The 13,862-nt window shown below is 47.7% G+C and overlaps 1 protein-coding gene across 6 annotated transcripts in view; it reads left to right on the forward strand.

The window, feature by feature from the left end:
• TTK (TTK protein kinase) overlaps nt 1-13,862 on the forward strand; it is a 1,085,566-nt gene that overhangs the window by 975,231 nt on the left and 96,473 nt on the right. For all 6 annotated transcript variants that reach the window (XM_069606303.1, XM_069606306.1, XM_069606304.1 and 3 more), the window contains one exon: nt 10,022-10,119. In XM_069606303.1, coding sequence (XP_069462404.1) covers nt 10,022-10,119 — 98 coding nt within the window. The remainder of the gene's footprint in view (nt 1-10,021; nt 10,120-13,862) is intronic.

Here is a 13,862-nt window from a genome sequence, read left to right on the forward strand (position 1 = left end):
TAAGTTTTCCAGTCATACACGTAACAAACAGATTCCTGGTGCGTGCCGTTATTATTAGTACCCAACTGCAATGGTATATGCTCACCATCGCTTATATCATGGGGGCATGATCTCTTGTAATTATACATCTTACAGGCTTTTGTAATATAAGGGATTTTATGAGAGAAAAGCATCCTTTGCAAGTAGTCTCAACATTAATATACAAAGATTGTCTGGCATATAACGACCATTTTACTGTTCTTTTCATTTGCCTAGGCCTGCTGGCCGGGTCATGCTGGGAGCGATGATACACTGCGGGAGGTGAACTGTTACAATGTTAGTGTATTACACTAGCTCATGTCCGTCTTGTTTGTGGGAACGTGCTCGCAGCGGATCTGCCAGGGTGCTGCGGCAACAAGGATGACTGAAACCCTCCAAGGGTGGGGGCCGCGCTACAGTGCGCTGAGCTCACACCATCTTTACCAGACAAAATGGTTTCTAGGCCTAGCTAAATTTTAATACGTGTGGGCAATTAATACGTGCGGGCAATGTCTCCAGTGGGTGAACCCTCCACCACCTGGGCCCGGGTGGCATGAGGGGACGCCCAAAGGAGCCATAGTCCTCACCTGGGGAGAAAGCGTAGGCGAGGGGGGGTCTTCTTGGACCAGTCCTCCCCTACATTTCCCCCCTTTCGTTACTAAAGTAACGAATTCTTTAAATCTTCTATCCTCCTACATTCTGCCTCGTCCATCACCGCCTCATCCCATGCAGGAGTTCCTTTGATGGGCATCCATGCTCTGCACACCCCCCTTAAGCTCTCACCTCTCCGGGCATATTCATCTGGGGTACACATTAGATATATGCACCCACCATCTCCTTCCAAATCTACCCAAACTTCCTCATACCATTCTAGTATACGGGGCTCTTTGATGGTGGTGTGCCACAACTTATCTACAATATCTTTATCGTGGTATATAGGCACCAGTTGGTACCTGGGCGAGTTATCTATCCCTGTTTGTACTTGTGCTTCTTGCATCGTTTTTATTGTACCGTGTGAGTTGCCCATTGTCACCATCATCATTGCACCATTTGGTACTGCGTTAGCACAAACTCGAAGACCCACCTGGCACAGGCAAAAAAGTAGAAGGAGGAACACAACAGCTGGTATTAAAAATTTCACAGTTGTTCCAAGCCATGAGGGAACCCAGGAGAAGATGTTGTCGAACCATGTACTCGCTTCTGCTCCATCTTCCATTTTCATTTTTTCTCCTAGGTTGTGGACTGCTTCGATCACATGGGATAGGGAGCCATTCTCTGTGTCTTCAGAAGGTACGAAAGTGCAGCAGGCACTTCCTATTTTTCGGCAAACACCACCGTCCATCGCCGTCAACAGGTCCAAGACATACCTGTTTTGCATGGTCATTAGTCGTAAAGCTCTTAGTTCCACTTTAATTATATTGAATCCTTCTTCAGTGTCGTTTGCCAGCTGAATCAATTCCCAGCGTGTTATCTGGAGCCATTTTGCGTTTGCCCTTGCTTGGACACTTGAGACAAGTGAGGCAAAAAATGTTTCTGCTGAGCTGAATAATCGATACTTGTCTGGGATCTGAGCCAATAGTTCTGATGATGCCTTTGATATGTAATTTGATGCTCGTTTGTTACGGGTCAGCACTTCTCCCTTGCTTCCAGAAGACAGGACATACATTTGTGTCTCTGCAGTTGGTTGAGCCACACTCTGCATGCGTTCCTGTGTCCCATCGACGTGGCTTTCTGGTATCACCATTAGGGCTGAGTGCAGAGTGGCCATTGAGCAGCTGCCACTCCATGACTGGGGGAGGTGTAGGTATGCCTGGTTGCCGCACACCCAGTACGTGTCCATCAGGGCCGCTGTCCCTTTCCTTAGGTCTGGGATGGTGAGGGTCTTGTTGCAGTTCTTGTTTGTTCCCATGGGGGTTCTCCCTTCTCCTTTAAAGCACAGTTTGTAGTCCATTTCGCTTTGCAGTTTGAACGGTTTTTCAATGGCAGTTACCCAAGTTAGTTTTGAAATGTGTTCTCTCCATACTGGTGTACATGTTTCCTCTATCCACTGCAATTTATCCGGTGCCACACCTCTTAGTGCTTCCGCTTTGCACAGTACTTCTTCATCCTTCCGCTTGTTGTCGGAAAAAAGTGTCCCTTTTATTACAAAAAATGGTTCTTTCAAACATACCACTCCTGCCGTTTTTGGGTAACACGTTTTCTCGTTCTGCAGCATTTGAAGAGTCACATCGTGTGCCTGGAAGGTGTTCTTAATCCTGCACAGCGTGAGATGAAGGAGACATTGGGCATCCACAATAGGCAACTCTTTGGGTAGCAACACTTTGGGTGTACCTGATGCATGGGGGATGAGGGAACAGACATAACAGCTCTCGTTTGTAGTCTGTTTAGCGGTGGCACTCATGTCTGCATACCACTTATTTGTTTGATGGGGGTGTCGTGGGTCTTCCATCTTATCTAGACCTAGCCCATAGTATTCATCATACTTCCTCCTCCCTGCTTCTTTCTTTCGTCTGTTGTTCTTGTTACTCATGTAGTACTTCCCAACCCCCTGGGCAGTGGACCAACTAGACCCCCCTTTCTCATTCCCGCCCCCCTTGGCCCATTCATCATATAATATTTCGTGCATTGCTAGTAGCTTATCGTCTTCTTTCCTGACGTTATCTGGCAGATTGTTTTTTGGGATGGGGGCAAGCTGGCTGGTGGGGGTGTTATACAACCATGATATGGCAGACGGGTTTCGGTCATTAAGACTGTGGGCATTGTAATTGGATACCCCTGGTGGAGACACTGTGTTGCTCTGCATTCCACCTTGTGGCTTTTCTCTTTGTGAGGTCACAACACTGGATGGTGTGGTATGATACCCCCACACAAGTTTAGTTCCGTCCCATATCAAAAAATCACCTTCCCTGGTATTGACCCCTGCAGTTGCATTGGGCCCGGTGGTACTGTTAATTGGTCCAGTAGTGTTGTTACTCCCTCCCCCCTCGTACATCTCGATAGAGATGAACGTTATAAACCAATATGTAACCAAGCCAAACATTATCATAAAAAACAATGTGATGCATACTGATAATCCACACTCATACCAATATCTACATCTCTCATATACTAATTCTCTCATTCTACTAATTCTATCCGTTGCAGGCTGCCCGTTGGATGCCATAGAAGCTCCTGTTTGAGATATAAAAGTGCATTAAGTGCATGCATGTAAACGTTTTGCTGGCACCATCTGTGCCAATACATTTGACGGGGAATGGAAGCGGGTGGGGATGCGGGGGAGGGGTATTCACAGACAAGGTATATACAGGCTATAATATTATTATTTCATTAATTACATACCACTCAACAAGATGAAAAAAGAAAGCACACACACACACACACTTTTTTTTTTTTTTTTTTTTTTTTTTTTTTGGGAATATCCTTGTCAGTCATTATTCCATTCAAGTCCAGTGCTGACACACACACACGCAGTCGTTATTTAGCCATCCTACTCATTTGCATCGTTTGCTGTTGTCTGTGCCTCCTCATCTATCTCCTCTTGTACATTGCTGTATGCTTTTCGTACGTCGGTCAAATGCACCCAGTACCTCAATCCTTTCACCTTCACTGCCGTGGGTGTGCAAAATATTACTTCGTAGGGGCCATGGAATCGTGGTGCATTCCACCGACGCACAAAGCTTCTAACATAAATTGAGTCACCTGGCATCAGCTGTAGCTGTTGCTCTGACTCCGTGACAGATCCTGTTACGTTTTCCTCTTCTCTAGTGAAGGGTGGGGACAGTTGTTTTGATATGGCGCGCGCTGCTCTTGTCAATTTTCGTAAATAGTCTGTAAATTTGTCTCCCAATATTGCGGCACTTCTGTGAGCATCTGAGTGTTCGCGCAGTGGAGAGTGTGCTGTGTTCATTCTCCTCCCAGTCACGATTTTGTGCGGGGACAAATGGTGGTCTTTGCTTGGCTGATTTCTTATTTCAAATAGCGCCAGGGGTAGACAGTAAATCCAATTTTTCTTCAATGAGAAGCATAGTTTTGATAACCTGCCCTTTAACAGGCCGTTCATCTTTTCCACTACGCCATTACTTTGGGGATGATAAATCGAACATAATTTATGTTTTATACCCAGTAATGTGGTCACTTCCTTGAAGAGTTCATTCACAAAGTGAGAGCCGTTGTCTGAGCGAATCACGTCACAAATTCCCCAGCGCGGGAACACCTCCCTTACTAGGAACTTGGCGGCGCTTTTGGCATCAGGTCGCGCACATGGTCCCGCTTCCACCCACCTTGAAAATGGGCACACCACCACGATCATGTACCGCGAGCCATTACACCTTTCCCCCATGTCTGCATAATCTATATGTAGTTCTCTGAAGGGGCCGATGGGTTTTGGAATTGTTCCCCGGAGTGTGCGTAATGTCATTCCTGAGTTGTATATTTGGCATGTTGTACATTCCAGTGCTAATCGAGACACATGCTCTTGGAGACAGGGCACAAACCATTCTTCCTGTATTTCTGCTGCGATGTGTTGTTTGGTATTATGTGCAGGGAAGTGTAGCTGTTGAAATGCTACTTCTAGTAACTGTAGTGGCATTACCACTTTCCCTGAGTTATTTTGCCGCCATAATAGGTCTGTTCCTGATTGGCTGCATCCCCGTTTTGTCCACGTTAGTTTTTCTTCTGCACTAGCTCCTTCCTGCAATTCTAGTATTTGTGATAAGGACATCATGTTGTACCCTTCTGACAGTTCTTCGGTTGTTGTGTTCTTGATCATGAACTCACCTGTGTCGTATTTCTGAAAATAGGAAGCCTCTTTGGCGGCAGCGTCCGCTGCCGCGTTCCCTAAAGACACAACGTCTGTGTTGGATGTATGGGCCTGGCACTTCACTATTGCTACAGCAGTAGGGTTTTGTAGGGCCTCTATTAATTCTTTTAACAATTCTGCATGCTGCACCGGTGTTCCATCTGCCCTTCTGAATCCCCTACGGCCCCATCTTGCTAGACCTCCATGTACTGTTGTCGTCATGTAAGCTGAGTCTGTGTATATTGTTACTGCACAGCCTTTTGCTGCGTGTAGTGCTTCTATGAGCGCAATCAGTTCTGCTGCCTGTGCAGAGTAATGCGACGGGAGGCGGTACTGTACTAATGTTTCAAACTCACCTTCCTCTAATCTCACTACCGCCATGCCAACGTGTTTTTCTCCCGTGTCCATATCAATTGATGCGGACCCATCCACAAAGTACACTTCCCCCTCGCTGAGAGCATTTTCACACACCACTGTGTCCTCCCCTCCTTCTCCTGTGTGGGTTGCGCAGTCGTGATTTTGCATATCCTCTAATGTGCACGCTTCTGTAATGAATGTGGCGGGGTTCACTGTTTTACATCTCACTATGTGGATGTTGGCGCTGGACAATATGATCTTGTATGCTGTTGCCCGCTGTGTGGTCAGTGTGCTTTTCGATCTTTCAAGTATTGCAAATAATGAGTGTTCCACAAACAATGTCACAGGGCACCCCATTACTATTGTGGCACTTTTCTCAATCGCGAATGCGGCTGCTGCGAGCGATTGTTCGCACGCTGCGAGCGATTGTTCGCACGCGAAATGACCCTTCATCACGGCATCCAAAGTACCACTATAGTACGCCAGGGGCTTGTGTCCTAAGGATGTTTTTTGTGTCAGTACTGCTGTCATAAGTGTTCCTTTGCAATGGGAAAATAGGTAAAATTCGTGTCCATAATCAGGGTTTGCTAGTACTGGAGCGCTTGAAATTAGCTCTTTCAGTGATTGAAACGATATGCTCATTTCTTCTGACCATTTTATTTTTCCATTCTCCTGTTGTGCTTCTTTGAGTGCTTGTAGGAGGGGCCTGGTGTATGCTGCATAGTCTAGTATCCATGCTCGGCAATAATTGCACATCCCCAAGAATTTCTGCATGTCTTTCACTGTCGTGGGCTCTCCTACTGACCTTATTGCCTCCACCCTGTCAGGAATTATTCTCTTTCCATCTTTTGATATGAGCTGTCCCAGGTATAGGACCTCAGTCAGGCAATACTGTAGCTTCTCCTTCTCTACCTTGTATCCTTTGTTGGCTAGTAAAGTCAGGAGCGTTGTTGAATCTTTTCTACATGTTGCTTCGTCTTGTGCACACACCAATAAATCATCCACGTACTGAATAATCGTACTCTCTACTGATAGGTTTCCCAAGTCTTCATGCAATATGCGGTTGAATATGCTCGGGCTCTCACAGTATCCCTGTGGCAGTCTGCAGTGTTCATATCTTACAGCGTTCACACTGGGGGGAAAAAGATATCTACTCTCTTCAGCCAGGGGTATTGAGAAAAATGCGTTTTTCAAGTCCACTACTGTAAAATGTGATGCTGCTTTTGGGATACTGCATAGTATTGATGCAGGGTTCGGGACTAGAGGGAACTCTTTCTGTATTACATCATTGAGGGGGCGTAAGTCCTGTATCATCCTCCAAGACCCCCCTTTCGCTTTTTTGATTGGATAAATACATGTGTTACATGGTGAGTTTGAAGGCACTATTATCCCTTGTACTAGTAGTGCATTTATTGTTTCTTTTATCCCTTCTTCAGCCTCACGGGACAATGGATACTGTTTGACTCGGGGTAAGATAGCTCCTTGTTTTAGTTTTATTATCACAGGTTGTACTCCATGCAACAGCCCTACATCATGGGGGCCTGTTGTCCATAATTTGTTTGGTACTAGCCTCATGTCGTCATCAAAAAATGACGGTGGTGTTCCTACCACTGCCATCAATTGGACGGGGATCTCTCTGGCTTGGATCAAAATGTCACAGGGCATCGCTATTTCCATTACTATCTCACCATCTGCTTCTGTGTCTGAAAAGAGATCCTCATCTGTTACCTCGCGTAGGGCGAGGTTGGCGTTTGTACACAGCACGGTGCGCCACTCACATCCTTCTCTGTCCATTCCAATCACAGCGATCCGTTTCGTTGATACCTGCACAGCGTGCAAATCCAACGACACCACTGATCCTGGTGCTGCATTTGGACACACTATGGGGCGGAAGAGGAATTCTGCTGGAATCCTCCAATCCATGCTTTTTAGCTCTGGAACTATAAGGGCCAAAGTCTTTAGCCCTTCAATAAACATCTCTTCATTTTGTGGCAGCCCTCGTATTTCCTGTGTGGTTGTGTAGGCTTGCACTACCAACATTGCACGCAAGGGGCATATCCCGGGTGTAGAACACACTATTCCTCCTTCGGTAAATGATATGGTCATGTTAAGTTTACTCATAAGGTCCCTCCCCAGCAAATTTATCGGGGACTGTTCATAATACAGTAAGGGTGCCTTTACAGTCTTGCCCCCTACGGTTACATCCAAAACTTCTGTGTAAGGAACTTCAATTACAGCCCCAGAGAACCCCTGCGTCTCTAACTTCCTGTTAGATAACGGGAACCCGCCTTCCCTGACACATGATTTCTCTGCTCATGAATCAACCATGAATACAAATTGCCTGTCTCCTATCTGCGCCCCTACCAATGGTTCCTCTGCTGCACTGTGGGTGGTAGATAGAACTGGACACGCAAGTGTTCTCTGTGGGCTGTCCTATGCGGGGTGTCTCATCGCCCCCCCTTCATTGAATACGTTACCTGAGACCACTGACATGCCGTTGTAAGGTGCTGGTGCGGGGGCCCCGTTTGCTGCTGTCGCGAAAGGGTTGCCTGGTGTATATTGCATGCTGTCGTTGTTAGGCATGTTTTGTGGGTGGTTCTGTGTTCTATACTGGGGTCCCTGTTGCTGGCCGGCATTACCTTGGCTTGGGTTTCTTAGTTGTTGTTGTCCCATTGGGAGGCCATATGGGCTTCCCGGGTGGGGATGGCCATATTGTTCTACCTCTTGGAACCCGTTATTGGGTCTGCTTCTGCACTCTCTAGAATAGTGCCCCCATCGCCCGCAGTTCCAGCAACTTCCTTGTGCACCTCTAGGGCCCTGCCATCCATTTCCTCCCATTCCCCCATACCCCGTTCCGCCTCCTCTTCGGCCCCTGTACCCACCTCTTCCCCCTCGAGGGGTCCACTCTTGCCACTGCGGACCTCCACCTTGCTCTTGCTCATTCCACTGCCGCTGTCCTGTTCCCGCCCAATGAGTTGCCATCCTTCCTTGTATTGCTATCAGCCCCTCCTCCTCGTCCTCTCCCTCCCTGCTGTGTGGGAGTGCAGCTACTGCTGCTGCGACCTTCACCAATTTTGTCTGTACTAACTTTGCTTCGTCTGCCAACCTTTTCTGTGCCACCTCCTTCTCCCTCTCCTTTATTCTTTTACAATGGTGTATTATTATGCTTTGGATTTCTGGCCATCCCTTCGCTTCAATGCCTGCAATCTTGTCGAGCGCTTTCTGCACTTCATTGGGGAGCCCTCTTTTTATAATGAAGTAAAATAAAGATGTCGATTGATACCAGGGCTTGCCCGTCTCCGCTCTCCACATCTCTTGAACCCGAAAAATGTAATCCATAGCCTCCTCCCCCTCATTCATGGTACATTGCATCACCGACTGCAAGTCCGGTGTATCTGGGAATGTTTCGCGCAAGGCGTCCCACACCCTAGCCCGCACTGTGTTAAAGGAGGCCCCATCATGGCGGTCACAATCTAACGTAACTCCTGGGAAACTGGCTTTAACCCATACTCTTTCAGCCTGATCGCCCACCGCTGATACGAGCAGACTTTTCACATCTCCTACAGCTAGGGGTACCCCAGCAGTATGTTTTTCAAAGGCGTATATCCACTTACTTGCCCCTCCTGATAACGGGGGCAATAGCTTTAATAAGTTGGCTTTATCCATTTGTGCCCATGGGATATAGTTAGGTCTCCCTCCTCCTCTGTGTATCAACGGGAGCTGCAGCTTTCCTTTCGTTATGGCACCCGGACCTGATGTGGGTGCTGATGTCTCTAGTGATGCCATTTTCCCCACTCTGTTCCTTAGTCGTCCTGACCACTCATCGTCCAGTGTTCTCACTGAACATGTGCCATCTGTCTTCTTGGACCAGTCCTCCCCTACAATTAGAGGATATTTTTTTTCCGACACCTCCATTGCAGCATGTTCTATATGACAGACTTCAAGAGATGTTTGTTGTGGTTTACAGTTTCCTGTTGCTGACACTCCGAGCCAGTGCAGCATGCCTCGAAAACTTCTACCCGGTGAGTTCCTGCACTTTTTGCTGCTGGTTGGCACAGAGGTTTCTGCTTACCGGGTGCCATCTTGTGTCCAAAAATAGAGTACTGGTGGAGTAGTATCAAGATGTTAGACTTGTGAAAGGGAGTCCAGTACCAGGCAGAACACCAAAAAATGCAGCCTTTTTCAGTGCTTGCAAGAAGTCACCTCCTCAGTTTTGTGGCCTTCACACACGCGATTTACTGGGCAGCTCCGACTGGCACAATCACAGGTTTGTAATGCTTGAAGAAAAAGCCTGTCTTCTCAGACGACTTCATGTGCTGCCAAATGACCAATTAACCAGGACACCCGATTTATTTGTGTTGTCATTTGTTGTATGCAACCTCCAAGCAAATTGCACCAAAACACAAGGGGTTGAGAAAGGGGTATTTGCAAGGGAGTATAAGATAATTAATGCCCATTCAGAGCTTGACCAGGAGTCACGTTCAAGATTCTCAATGGATAATCCGTGTGGTTGGATGGGAGAAAAAATATTTTTAAAATGCTGTAAACAAGTGCAATGCATCTAGAACACGTGCATCAATGAAGGAGCTCATGTGCGAAGCCCGAGCACGTAGTGATGGAGTGTAGATATGTATGTTATGTGGGTGGGAGATCAGTGACATGCAGTGTCAATCTGAGAAAGTTACTTTGAACATTAAAGTGTCCTAACATTTTAAATGTGCTTAATCTTTTATAGAGTAGACTACGTTGAAACTGCTACAAATGAAAATATGATTACAAAGATATTAGTTGTGACAATCTAAACCCCTTTTACTCAGACCCTATGTAATTACATTCTCATTTCAACAGAGGAACATTTGAGTAGAAGACCATCTGAGGATGTCAAATGGATCCTTGGCCAGCTGATCAGTCTGAATTCCCCGAATTCTATTTCTAGAGCTGCTAGAGTAAGTACATTTATTTATTTTTAAATGTCTAGCATGGTCTGCTTTTTAATATCCAGTCTTTCCTTTCATCAGAGAGAAAACACAATCTTCATTAGAGGATCAGCGTCTAAACTAGTCATCATAAAAGCCCATGTCACAATATTGGTATTTCCATTCATAGTAAAATTCTACTCATCTGTTGAGCATTTTTATGACCGATTTTTGCTTTGTTGCAGCCAGTGTTCGTGTATGTTAGAATGACTTTCTTTCAGTGGCTCTAATGTGTTACTTTGTTTAATGCATGCTGCACTTGCGTCATGTTTGATATTGCAACATCTAACCAAACACTTAAGTAATAAAGATTTTACCTTAATGTAAGAGTTATCGGTGGTAGCCGAGTAGTCCTTTGCCAGTTGACTGCACCACTAGAAGTCATACTAACTAAATGGCTTGTAGATAAGGCTTCTCAATACCCTCTTATAGCTGAAAAAGGAAATGTACAATTAAAGCTGGTAGTCTACATGTGGATGGACGAAGTAATGGATTCAGAACACTTTAACCAAATTGTTAGATTACATTAATTGAAATATGGGTACTCTATATGTGCAATAATGTCAGATTTCCAAACCCACTGCCTGCATCCATAGTCTTCAGAGCTGTGTTCTAAGCCAGTTTCATATCATAGACAGACTATCCTTTTTACCAGACTTGTGAGATGGTGACTCAGATCAGAGCTTTCGCCGAGATATTTGGGGAAGAAGTGCAGGTAGAACCTCGACCTGGTTTTCATCTTCATCTGTTATACTATAGTGTAGATTTGTAGTGTAGGAGGATGGTGAGTAGTCATCATGAATCAGGTAAGGCACAGGAGACTTGTATATATAAAAAGGAATATGTTTATTTGTAGTTACAGGGCTAGTTGGTTAGAAAGGCAGGGAGCTAAATAGATGACATCCTTTCAGTAAGGTTCTCCCATCCTGTGTTCCCAACTGTAGCTCTTGGAACCCTCAGGTCCCATGACATTCTATATGACAAAGCTGTATTCTACTAGCAGCACTGTGTGCACCCAGTGCAGATAGATAACTACAATACTACATATACCTAGAGAATCATGGCCAGAGAAACTGTTGGACACCAGTCCAAAGACTCCTTATTCTCCCGCATGGGGTCTGGCATGGATTCACATGCTCATGAATATTCCCCCGTCGTCAGGCTGGGAATCCTCGGTAAAGAAAAAATCAGTATCAGTTTCTGTCTTTCTTAGTAGTAACCAATCACTGGTCTCTGGGTCATACTGCCCCCAGCCAATGACTGCCCTCTCCCTAAGCCCCGCCTCTGGCAGCCATCTTCAGATTTTTACCGCACGTTCAAGTGTTGGGAGTCCTCATGCTTTAGCTCTCGAGCTTTGCTGCGTTTTCGTGCTTTTTTCAAAGAGATTTTCTCTCTTTTTTTTTTTTGGTTAAACAGAGCCCCAAGCGCCACCGTTTCTCCATCCGATCGACGGGGACCCGTTTCAGATTTTTCTACGCCCCTCAAGGGTGAAGTTTTCATTGAGTTACGCTTCTTGGTGGAGTCCAGAAGTTTCTGTGACTTACCCGGACATGGCCCAGGAGAAAGGAAGCTCGACGCCCGGAAAGCTGTTCAGGGTTTGTCCTGGATGCCAGCTACAGAATGTGTTCAAGCAGGAAGAGCATTATAAATGCCTCTACTGCCTTCATGAGGACAAAAAGCATTTGGAGAAGGGCTGTGCGTTTTGCGGGAACATGTCGGAGCGGACCATGAAGGATCGACATCTTCGCCTCTCCAACTGGCTGGAAGGAAAGAGCCCGTCAGGTGAGAAGAAGAAGAAGAAGAAGAAGAAGTCCGAACGGTCCAGTTCCTTGGCTGCCAGGCAGGGTGCATCCTCTCCGGCGCCATCAACCACGAGCCAACGCTCTGGCTCGGGGAAGAGGAAAGCCAAGAACCCGGTGAAGCTTCTGGAGAGGCCCCGGTCGGGCTCGAAGGATCCAGCTGAGGGGGAGCGAGGCGGTGACCCTCCACCCAAGGTGAAGGCCACAGGCCCACAGAAGGTGGTGAAGGCCTTGACTCACCCGGCTAAGGCCTCTATCGAGGAAGTCGCGGCGGCCCTGACGCAGCCTGTGGAGGCTACATCAGTGGAGGCGACCTCAGGGCCCAGAGTTTCCCTGCCACCGTAGAGGGGAAGCCTCTTTCGGGCCCATCGAGAAGACCCCCGTGAAGACGCTGGCGGAAAAAGAGGGGGGGCGGTGGCCATTGTGGATACGGACACAGCCTCCGAGGAGGAGCTGGTTGAAGTCTTGGAGGGCCTCGATGAGGACGTTCAGGAGGCCCGGTCCCATGGGAAGGATCCCGACGAAGAGGACGACGAGAGCGCCGGCGGCGCCGGCGAGGGTCCAAGTCAACAGTCGCGCCCGTCGCTTCCGGAGCCGCAGGACAACTTGGCGGCCATTTTGTTGGCAATACAATCCATATGTACGGAGATAAGGACGAGATTTCCCCTACCACCGACGGAGGAGCCGGAGCCAGGCCCGATAGAGGAGCCAGAACCAGGCCCGTCGGGAAGTCCCCCAAGCAAGAGGAGACGGACCCATCCAGCCCCGGAAATTTCCAGCCCTCTCGGCCTGCTCAACGTTTGCCCCCGTCCCCGGGGAATGACATGGGAACGGACACGGCCACGGCGGGCACGGATGATGATGACGGCGGTGACAATGGGACAGATCTCCCATCGCCTCCGACTCGGGCCTCCCCGCCCGACGAGATTGGGTCCTTCCACGCTATGATTGCCAGGGCATCCAAGCTTTTCCAGCTCTGCCCCAAAGAGAAGGAGGAGGGGTTCCTTTACCAATGGCGCGAGGCCAAGAGGAAGACAGTCCTCGCCGTGCCTCTGCTGGATGACATCTGGGATGAGGGACTCGCCCTTCTCAAGAACCCGTCTACGATGCCTGCTAAGAGGGATCGGTACGAGAAGAAGTACTGGGTCCCTGACGCGGCCCCCCTGTGCCTTAGGGCGCAACCGACCCCTGACTCGGTCGCCTCAGCGGCGGCCATGAGGAAAGTGTTGTGATGTTACTTGTTGAGGAAGCATGAGATGGCTTGGAACACTGTGAGTTCATGGAATGTTTGACTATGAGCTTCGCTCCAGAGTTCCAATGCGAGCAGTTGAGCCTGGGTGATGGGACCCGGTGGTCCTTCTCTTTTAACAGCTTAAGTAACTCATAATAAAGAACTATCAAGTAACACTAAAAAGAGTATGAAGTTACTTTACAACAATGGCGACGAGGATTAACAAGAACAAAAGAGAGGAAGATAGCTGAGCTGTGGTGGGGGAGCAGCAGAAGAAGCAGAGAGACCACCGCCCCCCAGTCATCCAGAAGTAAGTCCCATCACCCAGGGGCCCTAGAGCGCAAGGGGTTAGAAGGCGGAGATAAAGGGGAACAAGAGAATTGAACTGAAGCCCCAAAAGACAACAATGATGCGCTGGCCTCACTAGGTTCAAGCCTTATCTAATTGAGAATTTGCGCACTTGGCATTTGGAAGTAAACAAAACCCCAGCAGGGCCACAAGGGGAAGTCCAGCGCGGGGTCCCAGGGTGGGGCTGAAGCTGTCGAAGTAAGCCCCACACCCTAGGATGAGACAGCATCAGATGGGAAGAAGTGTGGTCCAAGAAAAAGGATAACGAAAGTATGTGCCAGTGTGAAGCATAGAGTTGCTCAGCGCTTAACAAGTGATCAACATAGGCTGACTGT

This window comes from Ambystoma mexicanum, chromosome 4p (assembly GCF_040938575.1).
Source record: "Ambystoma mexicanum isolate Mex_15411 chromosome 4p, UKY_AmexF1_1, whole genome shotgun sequence".
NCBI lineage: Eukaryota > Metazoa > Chordata > Amphibia > Caudata > Ambystomatidae > Ambystoma > Ambystoma mexicanum.